Source organism: Oncorhynchus mykiss, chromosome 20, assembly GCF_057628025.1.
Source record: "Oncorhynchus mykiss isolate SJ-2025 chromosome 20, ASM5762802v1, whole genome shotgun sequence".
Lineage (NCBI taxonomy): Eukaryota > Metazoa > Chordata > Actinopteri > Salmoniformes > Salmonidae > Oncorhynchus > Oncorhynchus mykiss.
The window spans coordinates 3,636,771-3,661,250 of record NC_143041.1 but is presented as its reverse complement, the minus strand read 5'-3'; the positions used below and the strand labels follow the sequence as shown (position 1 = coordinate 3,661,250).

The 24,480-nt window shown below is 43.9% G+C and overlaps 1 protein-coding gene across 10 annotated transcripts in view; it reads right to left on the bottom strand.

Moving 5' to 3' along the window:
* Window positions 1-2,213: 2,213 nt before the first annotated feature.
* LOC110498804 (eukaryotic translation initiation factor 3 subunit C) overlaps window positions 2,214-24,480 on the bottom strand; it is a 33,879-nt gene continuing 11,612 nt past the window's right edge. Inside the window, exons 8-27 of one of the 10 annotated variants that reach the window (XM_036955592.2) lie at window positions 24,162-24,289; window positions 23,646-23,808; window positions 23,178-23,269; window positions 22,695-22,836; window positions 20,564-20,692; window positions 20,152-20,245; window positions 19,646-19,833; window positions 14,939-15,163; window positions 13,765-13,956; window positions 13,074-13,245; window positions 10,559-10,718; window positions 10,200-10,265; window positions 9,303-9,390; window positions 9,004-9,169; window positions 6,598-6,642; window positions 4,532-4,576; window positions 4,294-4,341; window positions 3,674-3,712; window positions 3,100-3,138; window positions 2,214-2,764 (exon numbers count right to left, since the gene is read on the bottom strand). In XM_036955592.2, the coding sequence (XP_036811487.2) occupies window positions 2,577-2,764; window positions 3,100-3,138; window positions 3,674-3,712; window positions 4,294-4,341; window positions 4,532-4,576; window positions 6,598-6,642; window positions 9,004-9,169; window positions 9,303-9,390; window positions 10,200-10,265; window positions 10,559-10,718; window positions 13,074-13,245; window positions 13,765-13,956; window positions 14,939-15,163; window positions 19,646-19,833; window positions 20,152-20,245; window positions 20,564-20,692; window positions 22,695-22,836; window positions 23,178-23,269; window positions 23,646-23,808; window positions 24,162-24,289 (2,409 nt within the window). In that variant the 3' untranslated portion in view covers window positions 2,214-2,576. Of the gene's footprint in view, window positions 2,765-3,099; window positions 3,139-3,673; window positions 3,713-4,293; window positions 4,342-4,531; window positions 4,577-6,597; window positions 6,643-9,003; window positions 9,170-9,302; window positions 9,391-10,199; window positions 10,266-10,558; window positions 10,719-13,073; window positions 13,246-13,764; window positions 13,957-14,938; window positions 15,164-19,645; window positions 19,834-20,151; window positions 20,246-20,563; window positions 20,693-22,694; window positions 22,837-23,177; window positions 23,282-23,645; window positions 23,809-24,161; window positions 24,290-24,480 lie in introns of all 10 variants that reach the window. The other 9 variants (XM_036955591.2, XM_090212009.1, XM_036955594.2 and 6 more) reach the window with 9 other exon arrangements.

Below are 24,480 nucleotides of genomic sequence, written 5' to 3'. Positions count from 1 at the left end.
AGGAGTGAAAGTATATTTAATTCCCCGGTACTTTGCGCGTGCATCAATTTTTTGGGGCCTAAACATAGAATTACACATAGAAACTCCATTAATTGAATAGGGTATCAGGACCTAATAGTAAAGATTTGTCATTTAACTTTTAAAACTGACTGGCATTAACATAACCAGTCATGTTTTCATCTGATTGACTTCAAAAAGCCCCTGTAAGCTTGCTCACATTCATCCACTAAAATAACTCCTGCATCCATACTGTGCTGCTTTCAAAGAGCGGGACTCTAACCCGGAAGCTTATAAGAAATCCCGCTATGCCCTCCAACGAACCATCAAACAGGCAAAGTGTCAATGCAGGACTAAGATCGAAAGACACCACACCGGCTCCGACGCTCATTGGATGTGGCAGGGCTTTGCAAACTATTACAGAACACAAAAGGGAATCACAGCTGCCCAGGGACACAAGCCTACCAGACAAGCTAAATTACTTGACTTGAAGCAAACATAAGTAACACTGAAACATCAGCTGTTCTGGGCGACTGTGATCACTCTCTCCATAGTCGATGTAAGACCTTAAAAACAGGTCAACATTCACAAGGCCGCAGGGCCAGACGGATTACCAGGATGTATTCTCCAGGCGTGAGCTGACCAACTGGCAAGAGTCTTCACTGACATTTTCAACATCTCGTCTGAATCTGTAAAAGCAACGTTTCAAGCAGACCACCATAGTCCCTGTGGTGCGTAAATGATGAACGACCCGTAGCACTCACGTCTGTAGCCATGAAGTGCTTTGAAAGGCTGGTCATGGCCCACAGCACCCTTATCCCAGAAACTCCAGGCCCACTCCAATTTGCGTACCGCCCCAACAGATGCACTCTCTATTCAAGTTAAAGAGGACGTTGGGGCAAACCTTGCCTAGTCTGAATACCTTATTCAGAGGATTTTTTTTATTAATGCATGCCAAACTTCAAAGTGTGGTAACATGTTGAAAACCAACTGAACAGACAAATAGAATGGGGAAATTAATGTGTGCAGAAAAGATTAAAGCAGTGTGTGTGTACATACACTAGATGCTGTAGTAGTTACCATTACTTGACAGTGTGTTTGTGTGTACATACACTAGATGCTGTAGTAGTTACCATTACTTGACAGTGTGTGTGTGTACATACACTAGATGCTGTAGTAGTTACCATTTCTTGACAGTGTGTTTGTGTGTACATACACTAGATGCTGTAGTAGTTACCATTACTTGACAATGTGTTTGTGTGTACATACACTAGATGCTGTAGTAGTTACCATTTCTTGACAGTGTGTGTGTGTACATACACTAGATGCTGTAGTAGTTACCATTACTTGACAGTGTGTGTGTGTACATACACTAGATGCTGTAGTAGTTACCATTTCTTGACAGTGTGTGTGTGTACATACACTAGATGCTGTAGTAGTTACCATTACTTGACAGTGTGTGTGTGTACATACACTAGATGCTGTAGTAGTTACCATTTCTTGACAATGTGTTTGTGTGTACATACACTAGATGCTGTAGTAGTTACCATTACTTGACAGTGTGTGTGTACATACACTAGATGCTGTAGTAGTTACCATTACTTGACAGTGTGTGTGTGTACATACACTAGATGCTGTAGTAGTTACCATTTCTTGACAGTGTGTGTGTGTACATACACTAGATGCTGTAGTAGTTACCATTACTTGACAGTGTGTGTGTACATACACTAGATGCTGTAGTAGTTACCATTACTTGACAGTGTGTGTGTGTACATACACTAGATGCTGTAGTAGTTACCATTTCTTGACAGTGTGTTTGTGTGTACATACACTAGATGCTGTAGTAGTTACCATTACTTGACAGTGTGTGTGTGTACATACACTAGATGCTGTAGTAGTTACCATTACTTGACAGTGTGTGTGTACATACACTAGATGCTGTAGTAGTTACCATTACTTGACAGTGTGTGTGTACATACACTAGATGCTGTAGTAGTTACCATTACTTGACAGTGTGTGTGTGTACATACACTAGATGCTGTAGTAGTTACCATTTCTTGACAGTGTGTTTGTGTGTACATACACTAGATGCTGTAGTAGTTACCATTACTTGACAGTGTGTTTGTGTGTACATACACTAGATGCTGTAGTAGTTACCATTACTTGACACTGTTTTTGACGTTACAATGGTCATAAAGAATCAGTCAAAGCGGGTATTCATTCAATAATGTTTATTTTGCAGGTTACAACTGAAAAAACGTCACTTGACACATCTGCCCCGACTACACTGCCAAAAGAAAACCTGTCACACGGCAAATGCAGTAATCTTGTTAATACACAATTATTCAAAACTCAGTTAGTCGAAAAACCATTCACACTCGACAAAAAGAGTAGTCAATAATGATATTACACTACAAAGTATTCAAAGATACGGAAGTGGACAGTTTTCAAGCTGGGAAAGCTGATTAATGTGGTACAAAGGGAGAATAGTGTAGTAGAGGTGCAATGTCAAGTGAAATAACCCAAGATGATGTTTGGAATGAAGACTGGCTGGCTCTGTTAAACCAGGTTCCTCTGGCTCAGTAGTCTCTCCTATCCTGGTTCTGGTAGCCCCCTTTGTAGCCACCCCTGTAGCCTCCCTGGTAGCCCCCGCCTCCCTGGTAGCCCCCACCTCCCTGGTAGCCCCCACCTCCCTGGTAGCCCCCACCTCCCTGGTAGCCCCCCCTGTTCTGGCCCTGGTAGCCACCACCACCTCCTCTGTTTCCGTCTGTGGAACAGAGATGGAGACAAAAAAATAACGATTCAGAGATTAAATTAGGAAAATGTGAACAGAACAGTGACACTAAAATGGCCAGACAAAATGAGCTGACAAGACATATCACAATATATGTGGGCTAATGCTAACAAGTTGTGCGAAGAACAGAAGTGAAAGACTGCAAGAGAGAATGGTGTGTGCGTGTGTTTGGGGGGGTTAGAGTAGCCAAAAGGCTCAGGCATGGAGGGAGGATGAGAAGGGACTACAGGTCAGACTGTGGCTTTAACAAAAAGCTCAAGTAAAATTTGGACATTTCTAGGATAAAGGTGGCATAAATTGATAAGCACCTCGGTTGTAACCGCCCCTCTGTTGGTAACTGCCTCCATCTGAAACCAACCAGAAATGGTAAACATGTGAGGCATGTCCAGTATAACCTACAAATGACTTTTTTTTTTGCATTGGTGCTTATGCATTGGTTAGTTGTTTTTATTTCCATGCAGGGTTAAGGTACTTTTTCTTCCTTCTCATAAAAATAACTTCAAATACATGTCAACTCTGTTTCAGAGATTTAGCTCATGCGATCCACAAATAAAACACATTTTTCCCAAAAGAAAAATAAAGTTAATAGGTCTGAAATACCAGTTTCTTTAGACCTACCTAAACATAACCAATGCATTGTTTATTTTTACGATGGTATATAATTAAATGGAATTAGTACACTTAAAAATAGTTGATTTTGACATTTTTATTCTATAGGCATGAAATCCCATTGGTTCTAGACTACTGGTAATAGTGCCAAGGCTCGGGCATAGCGGAATGAGAGAAAAAGGGGAGAGCCGCTTACTGAATGAAGGTGGCTTTAAGAATTAACAGAAGAAAGTGATAAGAAAATAAAGGTGGTATAAAATGGTTGATAAGCACCTCGGTTGTAACCGCCCCTCTGTTGGTAACCGCCTCCATCTGAAACCAACCAGAAACTGTAAGCACGAGCGAATCCACAATTCAATGTGGCCAATAACATTCACAACTTACTTGTGCACTTTTAGAACTACAGATCTATTCCTTTATGTCTATACATTTGTGTTCTTTAGGTGTTTGTCACTAGACCTGCATGCTGCAGGTTCAGGTAAAATATATTTAGAATAATCTCATGGCGAGAAGCCATTATTTGGGTCAATTACATGTTTCATAGTTTTAGCGAGAGCAATCCCAAGATGAAATGTATTAAACACAAACAAATATTACACAGTACAGTAATGAATACATTGTGTTAGAAATTATAACATCCTAATGTTGCTGAAGAACTGCCTAAAGACAACCAACGCATATTATTGTGATGGTGTACATGGAAATATTACAGGTTAAAATGTAGACGTTAAAAAGATAGTTGTTGCCGCCACCTGGTGTGAAATCCTGATGTCTGATCCTTCATAGAGGGGACTGCAGCTCACTGAGTGACTTTAAAAATAGCAGGATTTCCCCCCCTTTTTAAAAAGACTTCCATTAGAAAATAAAGGAGGTATAAATTGGGACATAAGCACCTCTGTTGTAACCTCCCTGCTTCGGTTGGTAGCTGCCTCTCTGACCATCTGAAAACACACAACAGTTTAGACACAGCTGTGACACATCTTGGGCATACACACAAAGGGGATAAGAAACATTTAACTACATTCATATACTATTTGTTTCTCACTCACATATACACTGAAATAAGACAAATACACAGTCGCTCTCATAATATTCCGACAATCATGCATTTCAATCAGTTATTTCAAACACCTCGGTTGTAACCGCCTTGCTTCTGTTGGTAACTGCCTCTCTGGTCTGAAACCGTACAGTGAAAACAGTTTAGAAAACACACAGCTGTGGCATGCAATGAGCGTGGGCGTAGACAAACAAAAAAATAATCATACAAAATATAGTGCCTTAAGAAAGTATAGACCCCTTGACTTCTCCCAGAGTGTTACATTACAGCCTTATTTTAAAATGATTTATTTTAATCTACACACAATATGATAATGACAATGCAGAAACTGAAATATCATATTTAGATAAGTATTCAGACCCTTTACTCAGTGCTTTTTGACAGTGATTGCAGCCTCAAGTCTTGGGTATGATGCGACAAGCTTGGCACACCTGTATTTGGGGAGTTTCTCCCATTCCTTTCTGCAGATCCTCAAGCTCTTTCAGGCACAGCTATTTTCAGGTCTCTCCAGAGATGGTCGACCGGGTTCAAGTCCAGGCTCAGTCCACTCAAGGACAGACTTGTCCCGAAGCCACTCCTGCGTTGTCTTTGCAGTGTGCTTCACCCCAGTCTGAAGCACTGAGCAAGTTTCCATCAAGGATCTCCCAGTCCCTGCCGCTGAAAAGCATCCCCACAGCATGATGCTGCCACCACCATGCTTCACCGTAGAGATGGGGCCAGGTATCCTCTAGACGCTTGGCATTCAGGCCAAAGAGTTCAATCTTGGTTTCATCAGAAACAGAGAATCTTGTTTCTCATGGTCTGAGAGTCTTTAGGTGCATTTTGGCAAACTCCAAGCAGGCTGTCATGTGCCATTTACGGAGGAGTGGCTTCTGTCTGGCCACTGTACCATAAAATGCCCAATTGGTGGAGTGCTGCAGAGACGTTTGTCCTTCTGGAAGGTTCTCCCATCTCCACAGAGGAACTCTGGAGCTCTGTCAGTGACCACCGGGTTCTTGGCCACCTCCCCGACCAAGGCCCTTCTCCCCTGATTGCTCAGTTTGGCTGGGCAGCCAGCTCTAGGAAGAGTCTGGGTGGTTCCAAACGTCTTCCTTTAAGAATGATGGAGGCCACTGTGTTCTTCAATGCTGCAGAAATGTTTTAGTACCCTTCTCCAGATCTGTGCCTTGACACAATCCTGTCTTGGAGTTCTGTGGGACCTTAGACAGGTGTGTGCCTTTCCAAATTTGTATGGTTGTTTATTGAACCTATATTTAACTAGGAAAGTCCATTATGAACAAATTCTTATTTCCAATGACGGCCTACCCCGGCCAAACCTGGACGACGCAGGGCCAATTGTGGGCCTCCCTATGGGACCCCCAATCACGGCCGGATGTGATACAGCCTGGATCATGTCCAATCTGTTGAATTTACCACCAGGTGGACTCCAGTCAAGATGTAAAAACATCAAGGATGATCATTGGAAACAGGATACTGAATTTGGCGGCTTATAGCAAAGGGTCTGAATACTTACATAAATATGGTATTTCTGTTTACTTTTTGAACATATGCAAACATAAACAAAAACAACTGTTTCTCGCTTGGTCATTATGGGGTTCTAGTGTGTAGATTGACAAGGGGAGAAAAATATTGAATCCATTTTAGATGAAGGCTGTAATGTAACAAAATGTGGAAAAAGGGAAGGGGTCTGAATACTTTCTGAATGCGATGTAGGTATATTTTATTGTTCACACCAAACATGCCTCCAGGCGCACATGCACACCAATGTCTTTTTCACACTATCGTGCCAGCCATACTTGTATTGTGCTAGCTTAATATTTAATTTTTCACATTCTCTCCAGCACCGTTCCAGGATTTATAGTGGATGTGTAACCAGGCCATCGCAATACAGCTTGGCCGGGCCCAGTACTGTGAAATAGGCGACACACTCAAACATCTTAACATATTCAATAAATCATGCATCATAATTAACTTTCAATATTGGGGGATAATTAAAAAATTCAGGACAGCGGCTTCCTGCGATGCATCTACTGTAAGAAACATGCAGGTTGGCTAAGGATAATATTGTGGTCAGTGGTACGGAAACACACTCCCTAAAGGTCTACGGCAGACGCCCTGTTTGTTCAAGATTGGCACTTACCTCTGTTGTAACCACCCTGCTTCTGCTGGTAGCCACCTTTCTGATCTGTAACAGACACATATACAGGACCCAACAAATCACTTACAGCCAGTGTTTCTTGAGGTACCTTACGTATCATCACCAATCTGCCAGTATCTGTGACCGTGTAATCATCACCAGTATCTGTGACCGTGTAACCATCACCAGTCTGCCAGTATCTGTGACCGTGTAACCATCACCAGTCTGCCAGTATCTGTGACCGTGTAATAATCACCAGTCTGCTAGTATCTGTGACCGTGTAATAATCACCAGTATCTGTGACCGTGTAGCCATCACCAGTCTGCCAGTATCTGTGACCGTGTAACCATCACCAGTCTGCCAGTATCTGTGACCGTGTAATAATCACCAGTCTGCCGGCATCTGTGACCGTGTAATCATCACCAGTATCTGTGACCGTGTAATAATCACCAGTCTGCCAGTATCTGTGACCGTGTAACCATCACCAGTCTGCCGGTATCTGTGACCGTGTAATAAATCACCAGTCTGCCGGTATCTGTGACCGTGTAACCATCACCAGTCTGCCAGTATCTGTGACCGTGTAATAATCACCAGTCTGCCAGTATCTGTGACCGTGTAATAATCACCAGTATCTGTGACCGTGTAATAATCACCAGTCTGCCAGTATCTGTGACCGTGTAGCCATCACCAGTCTGCCGGTATCTGTGACCGTGTAGCCATCACCAGTCTGCCAGTATCTGTGACCGTGTAATAATCACCAGTATCTGTGACCGTGTAATAAATCACCAGTCTGCCGGTATCGGTGACCGTGTAATAATCACCAGTCTGCCGGTATCTGTGACCGTGTAACAATCACCAGTCTGCCAGTATCTGTGACCGTGTAACCATCACCAGTCTGCCGGTATCTGTGACCGTGTAACCATCACCAGTCTGCCAGTATCTGTGACCGTGTAACCATCACCAGTCTGCCAGTATCTGTGACCGTGTAACCATCACCAGTCTGCCAGTATCTGTGACCGTGTAATAATCACCAGTATCTGTGACCGTGTAATAATCACCAGTCTGCCAGTATCTGTGACCGTGTAGCCATCACCAGTCTGCCAGTATCTGTGACCGTGTAATAATCACCAGTATCTGTGACCGTGTAATAAATCACCAGTCTGCCGGTATCTGTGACCGTGTAATAATCACCAGTCTGCCGGTATCTGTGACCGTGTAATAATCACCAGTCTGCCAGTATCTGTGACCGTGTAATAATCACCAGTCTGCCGGTATCTGTGACAGTGTAATAAATCACCAGTCTGCCGGTATCTGTGACCGTGTAATAATCACCAGTCTGCTAGTATCTGTGACCGTGTAATAATCACCAGTCTGCCGGTATCTGTGACCGTGTAATAAATCACCAGTCTGCCAGTATCTGTGACCGTGTAATCATCACCAGTCTGCTAGTATCTTTGACAGTGTAATAATCACCAGTCTGCTAGTATCTGTGACCGTGTAATAATCACCAGTCTGCTAGTATCTGTGACCGTGTAACCATCACCAGTCTGCCAGTATCTGTGACCGTGTAATAATCACCAGTCTGTCAGTATCTGTGACCGTGTAATAATCACCAGTCTGCCGGTATCTGTGACCGTGTAACCATCACCAGTATCGGTGACCGTGTAATAATCACCAGCATCTGTGACATTGTAATAATCACCAGTCTGCCGGTATCTGTGACCGTGTAATCATCACCAGTCTGCCAGTATCTGTGACCGTGTAATAATCACCAGTCTGCCAGTATCTGTGACCGTGTAATAATCACCAGTCTGCCAGTATCTGTGACCGTGTAATAATCACCAGTCTGCCAGTATCTGTGACCGTGTAATAATCACCAGTCTGCCAGTATCTGTGACCGTGTAATAATCACCAGTCTGCCAGTATCTGTGACCGTGTAATAATCACCAGTCTGCCGGTATCTGTGACCGTGTAATCATCACCAGTCTGCCAGTATCTGTGAGACAACTACGAAATAGTGGATGTGTGCTTGACTAACACATACCATTTTGGAACATGTATTTATCAAACAGTTCGTTCTCCATTTGTCCTACCCTTTCCCCCCTTAACACAGTGGTATCAACAGACGAAGTGGAGTGCTACCATCCAAGCTTGAGAGGAACCTACTACGACTACGGGTGCGGGTTGGAGCGCTAGAGATGCCCAAGTCCTCTGATTGGCCAAGACCTCTGATTGGCTTCAACTTCAGATAGTTCAGTCAAAAACAACGTGATAAAATATGCAAAAATAGGCTTCTAGTTGAGGTAGTTTTTCATACCAGTGTCTGTTGGCCTCAAAATGTGTGGATGATCAGCAAAATGCGTGCAGTTTGGCAGGTCTGCATGTATTCTATGGGGCAGCCCCACTAACCTCTGTTGAAGTAGCCACCATACACGCCCTGCTTGAGGTCAAAGATGCGCTCATTGTTCTCGACCAGGCCGCCCAGCTTCTCAGCCAGCTGCAGGGCCATGTTTTGCAGGGAGGTGGGCTCTGTGCGATGCATCACCACAGTCTGGGTGGGCTGGTCCAGGGACGCCTGTGTGAGGGGAGACATGATACACACAGGAGAAAGCCATTCAGACACAGACATATCATCTAGCTTCATTAAATCTGTGGGGCTGTACGATCTACACACAGCCCTTTGAGACCATTGATGCCGCGGGTTTTACCATGAGCTCCTCATTGATGATCATCTTGCTGATGATGCTGTGCACTGTGGGCAGCTCCAGCTCAAACATTTCATTCAGTGTCTCCATACTGAGACACAAAGAGGGGGGGGGGGGGGGGGAAGAAGAAATCCATTCTTTAACCAGGTAAGACAATTATATGATGAGGCACAGTAGATGTAGCCTGGTCCCATTTTGTGCTGTAAAACCAAGGGAGCCTTGGAATCCCAGGCTACTCACAGTGTGAAAGCCCGGGGAAGTAACCTAAGCATGACTACTCCGAAGGAGATTGTTAAACGGTGACGTCAACCATTGTCCTATTGTGGTTATGTACCCATAAAACATTGTGATGCACAATGCTAAATCGCCCTTGTTGCTGTCCCCCCTTAAATGAAAATAGTTTTATACAAAAACGCTTCTAAAAACGACAGTTGGGCTATAGCACGAAATCGAATGCAACTAGACAAATGAGGAAAGAATGTTGAAAGTCTGGGGAGAGGCTAAGTGAAGGCAATAGAAAGACCTTCTCTGATACTCCTTTCTGGTAGAGGGGCAGAACAGGTGTGTGTGTGGGGCGCACATGGAGCAGTGACTGTCTGATGAGGAACGGGCTGTTTTACCGTAGTGAGCTAGATTACAGCCCTAAATCACTGTCTGTGAAATGTGAAGTTGGCCTGACTTAATAGTCAAGTGAAAGAAATGGGATTTTGGAAGGCTGGCTACGTTGGAAACACTACGTCTATAGTCATCTCCATGGTCATTGCTGTCGGCTACACAACACAAACAGTTGGGGACCAGGCTACAGTAATTAAGAATCTCCACTAAAATGTGCTTTTTAGTCCAAGACTAGGTGTAATCTGTAACTGGGAAAACACCTCTGACCGTTTGAAAAGTTATTACCTGATGGAGTCATAAACGCTGCTGTAGGTGAACAGGTACGTCCTCAGAGACTCCTCCTGGATCTTCCTGCAACCACAAACCACCAGGAAACGTTACAGGAATGTTACCTCTGAAGGACGGGCTGCCGAAACGGTCGTTCAGTCATGAAATAACCAGTTACTGTGAGTAATAGTGTCAAACTTATTTTGTCTAAAGAAAGCTACTAAAAAGGTAGTGTTTAATTAGCCATTTGACAATCTTGATTGAATTAATTTTATTAAACCATTCCAGGCCACGATTGGTTGATACTGACCTCTGATCAAACAAGGGAGAGTTGAACATGAGGGGTGTTGATGCAGACCTTATTTCAGAAAACTCACCGGACGAGCATCTCTCGTACACACTGCGTCTCAGGGAACAGATCCCACACCTTGCTGTTCATCTTCTCGTTGATGATGAACGAGTGGCAGGTGCGCCAGTCACCCATCTTCATGGACTTGCTGGCCGCCACCACATGCTCGCGCATGCTCTCTGGGGGTCCTGGAGGATGCACGGAAAGGGACGGATTTGTTTAGTGTCTGTATGTCCATTGTTGTGTCTGTACAGCTAATACAGACAAGTACCAATACAATCTTAGACCTTTAAGTTAATGCAGCCTTTTTTATCTCAATATCTCAATATCAAATCATTTCATTTCATTAAATACCTCACTGAGATTCTGTTTCTATTACAATGGTCAAAAAAGATGGAGAACAAAAGCTTAAAAAAATAGTTATTTTTTAAGCAAGAATTGTCAGAGTGGTCTGAGTGGGGAGGGGAAAACCAAAAACTAGTTATTGGCAGAGAGGTTTAGAACACATTCTTATTGGTGTATTAACTAATTTAATTCCTGGGCATGTCAACACAGTAAAACATAGAACCAGGACTACATGGAACTCTATTCCACATCAAGTAACTGAAGCAAGCAGTAAAATTAGATTTAAAAACACCTTATGGAACAGCGGGGACTGTGAAGTAACAAACATTGGCACACACACACACACACACTATACATACAGACACACATGGACTTAGTACTGTAGACATGTGGTAGTGGTGGAGTAGGGGCCTTAGGGCACACAGTGTGTTGTGAAATCTGTGAATGTATTGTAATGCTTTTAAAATTGTATAAGCTGACATCATTTTATTCTATTTGCTTTAATAGTTAGAATAGTATAATTGAACTTAGCGGAAAAAAATACAACATATATTTTTCCCAGTCCGGAGCGAGTGTGCATATGAAGTGCCCATGTTGAGCGTAAAAGTGATGTTGAAACAGGTTCTATACGTCAGATTGAGTTATTTGGTTAAATTAGTTATGAATTGTGCAAAAAAAAAAAGGTTATGCTCTATTCCGTGCTACACACGCTGTTCTCTCATCAAGTGATCATATGTTCACCCATCAGACCCATCTCAGTTTAATCTGGTTTTTACTAATATATGTCAAATGTATGATTTAGAATGGCCCATTATTAAATGGTCAGGAACAGGGGCAAGAGAAAAAAACACGTCATCCGTAGGTGCACCAGATTCAGCTGCCCTGCGTGCCAGTTGGGCGAAATGAAGATACAAACTCTGCCTTACTGGCGGACCCGGAGAGCAAATCAAGTGCACTATAGGCCTACCACTGGCCAATCGGATGGCTCAGATTACCGGGTCTGCAGTAACATAGCAGGCGTAAAAGAAAACGACAGCAAAGTTGATACTGTGAGATTTCAAAACCACGACTAGACACTCAAATATATCAAAGAGCTGTTGTTTATGAGTTCATGTTTCAGTTCTTACTCCCGCACTGTCAACACTTTCATAACCCACAAAATGCCCGTTCTTCCTTCTTCACACTACAACCAGCACTGACTGAATGTGAAGGAAGTAGGACAGTATCGATAGGCGTAAAAACAACCTGAGGATTGATTATAAAAAACGTTTAACATGTTTGTGAACATTACGGAAACTATTTGGAATTTGTCTGCGTTGTCGTGATCGCTCTTTCCTGTGGATTTCTGAACATAACGCGCCAAACAGGTATTTTGGATATAAAAATAATCTTTATGGAACAAAAGGAACATTTATTGTGTAACTGGGAGTCTCGTGAGTGAAAACATCCGAAGATCAACGGTAAACTATTCATTTGATTGCTTTTCTGATGTTCCTGACCAAGCAACTTGATGCTAGGTGTGCATAATGTTTTGTCGAGCGATCGGTAAACTTACGCTTGGATTGCTTTCGCTGTAAAGCATATTTTCAAAATCAGACACGATAGGTGGATTAACAAAAAGCTAAACTGTGTTTTGCTATATTGCACTTGTGATATTTTTTGTAATATTATTTGAATGTGGCGCTATGCAATTCAGCGGTTGTTGATGACAATTATCCCGTCAACGGGATGGCAGCCATAAGAAGTTAAAGGGACAATAGAGCACAGAGTACCAGGTCGTTACCAACGCATGTCCAGAGTGCATAAGAGGAGATTACATGGCCACTCAACGGTCATGTGAAATTTAACTGTGGTCATGACTGCCTGTGGCGGTAATACGGTCATCACAACATCTCTAAATAATCATTGTGTTGACATCTCAGGATTACTGGATATTTGAGGCCAATCAGAATAAAACAGCCCTTTTTGCCCATCTTAAGTCCTGTGTCTCTTTTTGAGGCATGAGTTACTTGTCCCCACCCACCCTTTGGTCCTAAACTCGGCGGTGTTCATTACAGCACGCAACGGAAAACGTTCTAAAACCAAAATGAGTATTTTTGGAAAGGTCCAGGCAGTCCCTGTCCATTTCAGTCTGTTTTCTTCCATTTGGTGCCTAATGAACACAACCCTGCTTTGTCACCACAGTCTACTGTACGTACCGAGAAGGGGCTGCCTCTCGCCCACCCTCAGCTGGTGGTGGAACTGCTTGCTGATCATCCTGCGGCGGGCATCAAACTCATGGGCTGCCATGTAAGGGATCTCCAGCAGCATGGCAGACACCAGGTACACGCACTCCAGCAGCTCCAGGTTGATGTGCATGTGGAAGGGCACCTGGAACAAGATGGACAACAACGTCACGTCGTAAACCAACCCCAGTCAGTGTAGTGTATCAGTGTAATACTGTAAAATATTCAAAACAGGCTCCAGTATATCATCCTGAAAATCTTTATTTAATCTTTCCAGACAAAGGCTTTACAGCGGGGAACCTACGCGGTCGGGTTTTACCTAGCCCACATGTTTAGCATAGCCTAGCCTACCTGTCTGTTTAGCCGAGAGTGATACGAGACGACTGGTAGACCAATCGTTTCCTGCTCGGCTGGGTTTATCCTTGCCTAGCATACCTGCGTTGTCTTTTGCTTGATTTGGTTTAGCGTAGCCTACCTGTCAACTGTTCTGCTGGGTTTAGCCTAGCCTACCGCTCGTCTCTTCTGTTCTGCATTTGACTAGCCTAGGCTAACTGTAGTGTATTTACAATCCTCTACTGTTCTGCTTGCTGGCTTCAACCTATCCTAGCCTTAGTCTACCAGTGGTTTATTTCACCGAGTTAAGCTTAGCCTAGCCGTAGCTTACCTGTCGCCTCTTCTCGATCTTCTCCTGTTCTGCATTCCTCTCCTGCATGTTCCTCATGAGCAGGCCCTGGCCCAGCAGTTCCTTGGCACGGCCACTCGACTGGATGTCCAGCAGGGCATTGTGGGCGTCCTTGATCATGCCCTGGCGGAAGGCACAGATCCCCAGCTGCACCATGGTCCTGTTGTACAGGATCTGGAGGGGGAGACATGGTCACACACAGAGGTCTATCAGTCTGTGTGGGTGGGTGTACACAGTTTATGTGCAGGGCCCCACGGTGCAATAATTTAGTCGATTTTTGAGACCGACTTGGTTGTGCAAGTTCAATGTTTTCTTGGTCACATCAGTACGAGCTGCAAATTCTAGTTGATCACTTTACAAGGCTTTCTGTTTTTGGGGAGGATAAAAGCTTGATTTGGTCAAGCAGGCTTATCCTGATCCCTGCAATTAAAGTGTCTGCCCTGCCCCTGTTTCGCTGGCAGGAGCGACTCACTCCCTCCCCCGAGCACTTCGCATAAACAGAGAAAGAAAATGTGTTCCGATTGCGCAGCAATTCAAAATTCAATCGCGAGAAAGAACGGTTTTGAAAGCAACTACTGTTGTAATACCTACATAAAGCTGAGACATGTGTTTGTTTATTTTCTCAACTATAAGTAGTGTTTTAGCACCGTTTTTAGAACAAATAAACTGGCATGGATCTTTGAGATTCGGATCGGGCAAAGCGCGTATCGGCCTTTTCTGATGATTGCATAGGCCTATATAGATATCATTGGGTAGTACATGGCAAAGTTTAGAACATTAAATGTACTGTTAGTTATAATAAACTGCTTGTTAGATTAATTACATTTAGTGATCTAGATAATGAGTTGAATTTCCACTTCCTTAGATGGTGAATAAGCCCCAAATAGATCAAAGCGTATGTGATATTAGCAGAGGTGCAACTTTGGTTTTAGAGGTGGGTGGGGGGGGACTATTTTATAAAAACATTTATCCAGTCGGATAAACACTCCAGTCATAAAGTGCATCGTTGCCTCGTTTTGTAGCATAGTATTCCAATGATAAAACATACATATTTTTGATATACTAACATCCGAAAATATGCAAGTAAATGAATTGTGTGAACAGCTTGACATCCTGGGTGCCGGTGTTGTGTGGCCCCACACTCACGTGTTCATACCTGTACGGGTGGGTCGGCGTGCTGAATATTATCCTGCAGGTGGCTCATGAGCATCAGGTCACGGGCCTGGTACCAACGCGAGTGTAGCGCGTGGTGGTAAATGTGGCACAGGATGGCGCACGTGCGGATGCGGTCCGTGCGGTCCTTGGCGTAGATGAACTTGCACAGGCGGTCCATGATGAAGGCGCTGTCCTCACCCTCGCTCTCCTCCGCATCCTGCTCAGACTAGGGAGGAGAAATGTGGAGAGGGATAGAGTGATAACTCAATGGGAGGTGAGTACAAGGTTGGGTTAGGACATTAGCTCATGGATAATAATTATTTTGTATACAACTAACACTTCGTAGTCATGAAAAGCATTCCATTGACTATTTAGGGGGCCCTCAGAGGTCAGCCGATTAATTATGTCCGATTTCAATTTCACACCAAAATCGGTAATCTGCCTTTTTGGACGCCGACCAATCCACAAGGAGACTGTGGCAGGCTGACCACCTGTTACGCGAGTGCAGCATCAACAATAATTTGTGGCTGCAAGGAGCCAAGGTAAGCTGCCAGCTAGCATTAAACTTATAAAAAAAACTAGCTTCACATAATCACTAGTTAACTACACATGGTTGATGATATTACTAGGTTAACGAGTCTGACGTGTACGATATACTGCTTTTTCAGGAACAGGCCCAGATCCCCGTGATTTGAGTGAAGAAAAAGGGGCCGGAGCGCAGGCTGCCTTCTGAGAATTCGTAGGTGACCGAATAAACCCCCACTTCCTTCCATTCTGCTGGCAAATGTGCAATCTCTGGACAATAAACATTTACGAGTTATGGCGAAGATTAAACTACCAACGGGACATTAAAAAGCGAACATCTTATGCTTCACGGAGTCGTGGCTGAACGAGGACAATATCAACATACTGGCTGGTTATACGATGTCCCGGCAGGATAGGACAGCGGCGTCTGGTAAGTCGTGGCTGAACGAGGACAATATCAACATACTGGCTGGTTATACACTGTACCGGCAGGATAGAACAGCGGCGTCTGGTAAGTCGTGGCTGAACGAGGACAATATCAACATACTGGCTGGTTATACACTGTACCGGCAGGATAGAACAGTGGCGTCTGGTAAGTCGTGGCTGAACGAGGACAATATCAACATACTGGCTGGTTATACACTGTACCGGCAGGATAGAACAGCGGCGTCTGGTAAGTCGTGGCTGAACGAGGACAATATCAACATACTGGCTGGTTATACACTGTACCGGCAGGATAGGACAGCGGCGTCTGGTAAGTCGTGGCTGAACGAGGACAATATCAACATACTGGCTGGTTATACACTGTACCGGCAGGATAGAACAGCGGCGTCTGGTAAGTCGTGGCTGAACGAGGACAATATCAACATACTGGCTGGTTATACACTGTACCGGCAGGATAGAACAGCGGCGTCTGGTAAGTCGTGGCTGAACGAGGACAATATCAACATACTGGCTGGTTATACACTGTACCGGCAGGATAGAACAGCGGCGTCTGGTAAGTCGTGGCTGAACGAGGACAATATCAACACACTGGCTGGTTATATACACTGTACCGGCAGGATAGAACAGCGGCGTCTGGTAAGTCGTGGCTGAATGAGGACAATATCAACATACTGGCTGGTTATATACACTGTACCGGCAGGATAGAACAGCGGCGTCTGGTAAGTCGTGGCTGAACGAGGACAATATCAACACACTGGCTGGTTATACACTGTACCGGCAGGATAGAACAGCGGCATCTGGTAAGTCGTGGCTGAATGAGGACAATATCAACATACTGGCTGGTTATACACTGTACCGGCAGGATAGAACAGCGGCGTCTGGTAAGTCGTGGCTGAATGAGGACAATATCAACATACTGGCTGGTTATATACACTGTACCGGCAGGATAGAACAGCGGCATCTGGTAAGTCGTGGCTGAACGAGGACAATATCAACACACTGGCTGGTTATATACACTGTACCGGCAGGATAGAACAGCGGCATCTGGTAAGTCGTGGCTGAACGAGGACAATATCAACACACTGGCTGGTTATACACTGTACCGGCAGGATAGAACAGCGGCGTCTGGTAAGTCGTGGCTGAACGAGGACAATATCAACACACTGGCTGGTTATACACTGTACCGGCAGGATAGAACAGCGGCGCCTGGTAAGTCGTGGCTGAATGAGGACAATATCAACATACTGGCTGGTTATACACTGTACCGGCAGGATAGAACAGTGGCGTCTGGTAAGTCGTGGCTGAACGAGGACAATATCAACATACTGGCTGGTTATACACTGTACCGGCAGGATAGAACAGCGGCATCTGGTAAGTCGTGGCTGAATGAGGACAATATCAACATACTGGCTGGTTATACACTGTACCGGCAGGATAGAACAGCGGCGTCTGGTAAGTCGTGGCTGAACGAGGACAATATCAACACACTGGCTGGTTATATACACTGTACCGGCAGGATAGAACAGCGGCGTCTGGTAAGTCGTGGCTGAACGAGGACAATATCAACACACTGGCTGGTTATACACTGTACCGGCAGGATAGAACAGCGGCATCTGGTAAGTCGTGGCTGAACGAGGACAATATCAACACACTGGCTGGTTATACACTGTACCGGCAGGATAGAACAGCGGCATCTGGTAAGTCGTGGCTGAATGAGGACAATATCAACATACTGGCTGGTTATACACTGTACCGGCAGGATAGAACAGCGGCGTCTGGTAAGTCGTGGCTGAATGAGGACAATATCAACACACTGGCTGGTTATACACTGTACCGGCAGGATAGAACAGCGGCATCTGGTAAGTCGTGGCTGAATGAGGACAATATCAACATACTGGCTGGTTATACACTGTACCGGCAGGATAGAACAGCGGCGTCTGGTAAGTCGTGGCTGAACGAGGACAATATCAACACACTGGCTGGTTATACACTGTACCGGCAGGATAGAACAGCGGCATCTGGTAAGTCGTGGCTGAATGAGGACAATATCAACACACTGGCTGGTTATACACTGTACCGGCAGGATAGAACAGCGGCGTCTGGTAAGTCGTGGCTGAATGAGGACAATATCAACATACTGGCTGGTTATATACACTGTACCGGCAGGATAGAACAGCGGCATCTGGTAAGTCGTGGCTGAACGAGGACAATATCAACATACTGGCTGGTTATACACTGTACCGGCAGGATAGAACAGCGGCATCTGGTAAGACAAAGGGCGGCGGACTATGTCTTTTTGTAAATAACAGCTGGTGCACGATATTTAAGGAATTCTCGAGCTATTGCTCGCCTGAGGTAGAGAATCTCACAATAAAATGTAGACCACACTACCTCCCTAGAGAGTTTTGTATTTTTCATATCTGTTTACATACCACCGCAGTCAGAGGCTGGCACTAAGACAGCATTGAATTAGCTGCATTCAGCCACAAGCAAACAAGAAAACGCTCACCCAGAGGCGGCGTAGCCTAGTAGCCGGGGACTTTAATGCAGGGAAACTTAAATTAGTTTGACCAAATTTCTAATCAGGGTAGTGTGTACAGCCCAGTACATCACTGGGGCCAAGCTCCCTGCAATCCAGCATGTGACTAATAACATTTTATTTGACATTGCACAACCTTCAATGTAACAGCAATATTTAGACTTAGGGTTGCCACCCGTTCTATAAAATACATAACGGTGCCATATTTCAATTAAATAATAAATGTTTTGTTTTCGAAATGATAGGTCAATATTATGGTCAAATCTGGAAACTAAGACTCGTATTTGTGTGTTTTTTATATTATAATTAAGTCTATGACTTGATAGAGCAGTCTGAGCGGTGGTAGACTGCAGCAGGCTTGTAAGCATTCATTCAAACTGCACTTTACTGCATTTGCGAACAGCTTTTAGCAATGCTTGAAGCACAGCGCTGTTTATGACTTCAGGCCTATCAACTCCCAAGATTAGGCTGGCAATACTAAAGTGCCTATAAGAACATCCAATAGACAAAGGTATATGAAATACAAATGGTAGAGCGAAATAGTCGACGTGTCATAACTCCGATAATGACTACAACCTAAAACTTGTTACCTGGGAATATTGAAGACTCATGTTAAAAGGAACCACCAGCTTTCATATGTTCTCATGTTCTGAGCAAGGAACTTAAACGTTAACTTTCTTACATAGCACATATTGCACTTTTACTTTCTTCTCCAACACTTTGTTTTTGCAATTTTTAAACCAAATTGATTATTTATTTGAGATTAAATTGATTTTATTTCTGTATTATATTAAGTTCAAGTGTTGTAATTGTCATTATTACAAATGTATATACAAATATATATTTAAAAACAAAAAATAACAAAAGAAATCAGATTTTTTTTTGGTCCTCCAATAATTGTTACCGTAATTGAAAAATAATATTTAGTCGACCTCTAACCCCAAAAGATACGTTCTGAACAAATTCCTAGTGAGTATCTGCCATATTGCTGACATCTCCTATCCTGAAATTTCAAACGAGAAAGATATTAAGTAATTTTAAACAATTGAGATGCAGCCTTGGGGTCCATAGAAATAGAATTACTAAAACAGACATTACTATTAAGAGTTCTAGGATGTGTGGACCGGCTGCCAAATTTAATGTACCCATGACAAGGATGTCATTCTATGTCTATGTTGGGGTCTCTGTCCATTTCCTTACCTTGGTCTCTCCCTGGAGGCCCAGTGCGCGGCGGTGAGCCTTGTAGTCAAACTTATAGTAGGTGTGCATGATGCGGCGTAGGTAGACACGGCACACCTCCTCCGTGCTGCCCTTGGTCTCCAGGTAGCCCAGCAGGCGGTCGATGATGCCGCATACACGCCCCTCATCCTTCAGGTTGTCCACATACTCTGGGGGAGATCGAGTGAGTGATTGAATGATCATTATTGCAAGGGAGTGTGAAATATCAGCTCAAACTGCAGTGGTAAGGAAACACACTAATTATGGGTATGGGGGTTTATAGGTAAAAAAAAAATAAAAGAAAAAAGGGATCCTAATAATTTGTGGTGTACAGGTTTTCATAGGAATTTTATTGCCGTCTACTCTATCAATAAATTGACTTCATACGTGTCTATAGCGATTGAGTATCAATTTAGTTTGTCTTTGACAAACGCACAAGTGCCCTCTATAATGTGAAAAGGGGAATGTGGATCCAAAATGGGCCTCACCTTGAGAGTGGGGGTCAGTGTTCTGCATGATCTTGGTGAATTCCTCATCCATCCGCTCCACCAAGGTCAGAATGCAGCCGCGCACCCTGAATGGCTGAGGAAGATAGAAAAACTGACTTTAGTTGGACAATCTACTTCAAAACTGTAGCCTATCACGTGGAGTGTATTGTCATTCTTGCCATGCCTGCCTGTCCTTGCCAAAAGTAAATAAAAGCTTGTTATACTTGAAAGGTTTATCTAATGTACACACTGCTTGTTCTTGATTGTGTACGTATTTATTTATGTTTAAATTATATTAGAGCTTTATTAGGGAACTTCTTGTTTGGTTGGTTACATTTATTTGAACTAATCCAATCAATAATTCTCTAAGAAATGTAATCAACCAATCATTCACTAAGAGTTTGAGAATTACCTGAGAGTCGGTTATGGCCAGGTTCTCGCTGTCCTCTGCGATGTTCTCGCCGATAAAGATGTTGTTGTTGTTAAAGAGGATGTCCAGCAGCTCGTCAATGCAGTCCAGACACGTCTTCCACATGTCAGCCTGGGAGAGGGGTTTGTGCGGGAACAGGTAATATTAGCCGGAATTGGGCCAGGGACAAATACAGGAGAATCCGGGCTGTACACGGGAGTTTATGGCTGTCAGCACCATTTTGCCAGGACAAATTCCTTGTAAACGTAAATGTATTTTGTGAATACAGTGGCTTGCAAAAGTATTCACCCCCTTGGCATTTTTCCTATTTTGTTGCATTATAATTTGGAATTAAAATGGATTTTTGGGGGGTTTGTATCAATTGCTTTACATAACATGTCTACCACTTTGAAGATGCAAAATATTTTTGTGAGAAACAAACAAGAAACAAGACAAAACTTGAACTATTCACCAAAAAGCCATGACATAACTGTTCACCCCCCAAAGTCAATACTTTGTAGAGCCACCTTTTGCAGCAATTACAGCTGCAAGTCTCTTAGGGTGTCTATAAACTTGGCACTGGGAAACTGCTCCAGCTCCTTCAAGTTGGATGGGTTCCGCTGACGTAAAGCAATCTTTAAGTCATACCACAGATTCTCAATTGGATTGAGGTCTGGGCTTTGACTAGACCATTCCAATACATTTAAATCTTTCCCCCTTAAACCACTCAAGTGTTGCTTTAGCAGTATGCTTAAGGTCATTGTCCTGCTGGAAGGTAACCTCTGTCCCAGTCTCAAATCTCTGGCAGACAAACAGGTTTCCCCCTCAATAATTTATGGTATTTAAACGCCATCCATCATTCCTTCAATTCTGACCAGTTTCCCAGTCGATGGAAAAACTTCCCCACAGCATGACGCTGTGTTCTCGGGGTGATAAGGTGATGGGGTTTGCGCCAGACATTTTCCTTGATGGCTAAAAAGCTCAATATTAGTCTCTTCTGAGCAGAGCACCTGCACCCACATGTTTGGGGAGTCACATGCCTTTTGACGAACACCAAACATGTGTGCTTATTTTTTTCCTGGCCACTCTTCTGTAAAGCCCAGCTCTGTGGAGTGTACGACTTAGTGCTCCTATGGACAGACACTCTAATCTCCGCTGTGGAGCTTTGCAGCTAACTTCAGGGTTATCTTTGGTCTCTTTGTTGCCTCTGATTAATGCCATCCTTGCCTGGTCCGTGACTTGTGGTGGGCTGCCCTCTCTTGGCAGGTTTGTTGTGGTGCCATATTCTTTCCATTTTTTTAATAATGGATTTAAATGGTGCTCCGTGAGATATTCAAAGTTTCTGATATTTAAAAAAAACTGATCTGTACTTCTCCACAACTTCGCCCCTGACCTGTTTGGAGAGCTCCTTGATATTCATAGTGCCGTTTGCTTGGTGGTGCCCCTTAGTGGTGTTGCAGACTCAGGGGCCTTTCAGAACAGGTGTATGTATACTGAGATCATGTGACACTTAGATTGCACACAGGTGGACTTTAACTAACTGTGACTGAAGGTAATTGCACCAGATCTTGTTTAGGTGCTTCATGGCAAAGGGGGTGAATACATCTGGACAAACCACTTTTCCGTTTGTATCATTTTTTAAAACAAGTTTTTTGTTGTTTCACTTCACCAATTTGGACAATTTTGTATGTCCATTACATGAAATCGAAGTAAAAATCAATTTCAATCACAGGTTGTATTGCAACAAAATAGGAAAAATGCCAAGGGAGGTGAATACTTTTGCAAGCCACTAAATTTCTAAAAATGGGCAAAGTACAACTTGAACTTGTCCAATAAGTTCAAGTTGTACCCGTTTAACCCCCAACTACTATTGGGGATAGAATAGCCATTATTGCAGGATTCTCAGATTTGTTTTTTTCCCCCCTCTCTGAGCAATGAGCAATCCTTCCATAGAGGTGGCGGAATTAAGGTCGCTCAGGCTCAACCCCATAAGAAAACGGAAAGTCTTTGTCCCGTTAGCATAGCCACACATCCATGGAGGCAGACTAAAAACAGGAAGGTTTTAGCATTTGGCAACTAGTCATTTAACAATTAAGCATTTCACAAATGATCATTTAACAGAAGTGCATCTGACCTTCATGAAGGCGGCCAGGTTGGGGTTGTAGTCGTACAGTGAGGCGATGATGTTGAACTTGATCTTGACCAGGATGCCCTCACCCAGGTTGTTCTCGTTGGAGATGTTGGCCAGAGCGTGGAGAAGTTCAATCTGGGCAGCTCTGAACAGAGCAGAAATAGACGTGGTGGTAGACAGAAACAGGGGGTGTAAGAACAGCGTTAGGTTAGTTTTGGGTCTTTTCAGGCGTTGGTGTCATATCGGCTTGGGCTTTAACTTTTTTTTTTGTCTGGTCGCAAAAGAAACCCCAAAACCCTACGGGGTGTCCCCTTGTAGACAAAGTGCTATATCAGTGAAAGGCTAAAACGTTGTCTAGCCTTAGGAAGAACCGATACCATATTGTTGCCATCAGCCTGGATTTCAGATCAACAAAGGGCCAACGAGAAGTGACTAGGGGCTAATTTTGGGACAGAGCATATGTAAATGAGGTCAAATGAGTAGTACCTGTCTGTTCCCTTCTTTCCACGGGCCTGCAGAATCTCATTGAGTTTCTTTACCACAACTGTTGTGTTGATCTCTGTTCCCTTGGCAAACATCTTAAGATTCCCCTGTCGGGAGAAGCAATTAGCACACATCCTCTGGCAGGTTTGGGTCTGTATAAAAGAGTCTCGGAGGAGTGCTAATCTAGGATCAGGTTCATTACAATCTATAGACTTGATCCTAGATTAGCAGCACTCTGGGCCCAAGTCTATGGGACCATTGGGTCGTGTTCATTTGGGCATGCAACAGAAAATGCATTACAACATTAAAATTAAAAAATTAAAATTAGCATTTCTTGTTGGTAAAGTCCAAGTGGTTGCTCTCCATTTCAATCAGTTCTCTTACATTTGGAGCCTAATGAATACAAACCATATATACAGATAAGTTTAGTGAGGATGCTCTGTATTGTCATGCCACGACTTGATCACCCACCTTGACAAGGGGCACTCCTCCCTTCACCTTCTCCCATTCGCCTTCACCCTCCTCTTGGGCCTCTTCCTCGGCCTCTTCCTCCAGCCGCTCCTTCCGCCTGTGTCTCTTCTTCCTATCCTCCTTTTTCTTCTCGCTGGTGTGTCGCTCTGCCTCACTACCAGGCCTGGCGAGACAGAATGGGGTGTTGTAAATACATTAGACAGACAGTGTCTAAAACTTGTCAGAGACAAGAGTCTCTAGAGCAGCGGTGGGCAACTAGATTCTGTTGTCAGCTGATTTCTTCCCAGAACAGAAATCACGGGCCTGAATATGGCCCGCATACCATCTGTTGCTGACCCCTACTCTAGAGCATAGTTTTACATAGAGAGCTACTGCATGAAAGAAAGAGGCAGGATGTTTAGAATTAGAGCGATGTTCAGCTACACAGGCAGTGATGGGACAGAATGATTGTGGATTGAGTCTAACGCGTGAGGTACAAAGGATGTTGTAGTAAAAAGAACAGGGAAAGGGACTGACTTCTTCAGGAAGATTTGGGCCATGGAGGCATTCTTGCCCTCTTCGTCTTCACTACCACTGCCGCTCTCCGCGGTGTCCGAGTCCCAGTCTTCGTCATCCTCATCACTGCTGCTGGAAGCCTCCTTGTCCTGTTGAAGACAATGTACACAGTCATTACACACATACAAGTTAGATTAAAGTGATGGTGGACAATAAAGATGGACTGTCAGTGGGAGAGGGCTTGGTAGGGAGAATGATAGTGCTTTATGATGATTAGGCAGCCCCTCAGCCAAAACAGAGAAATGTCACACATTTAAAAATAATAATAATAATAATTCAA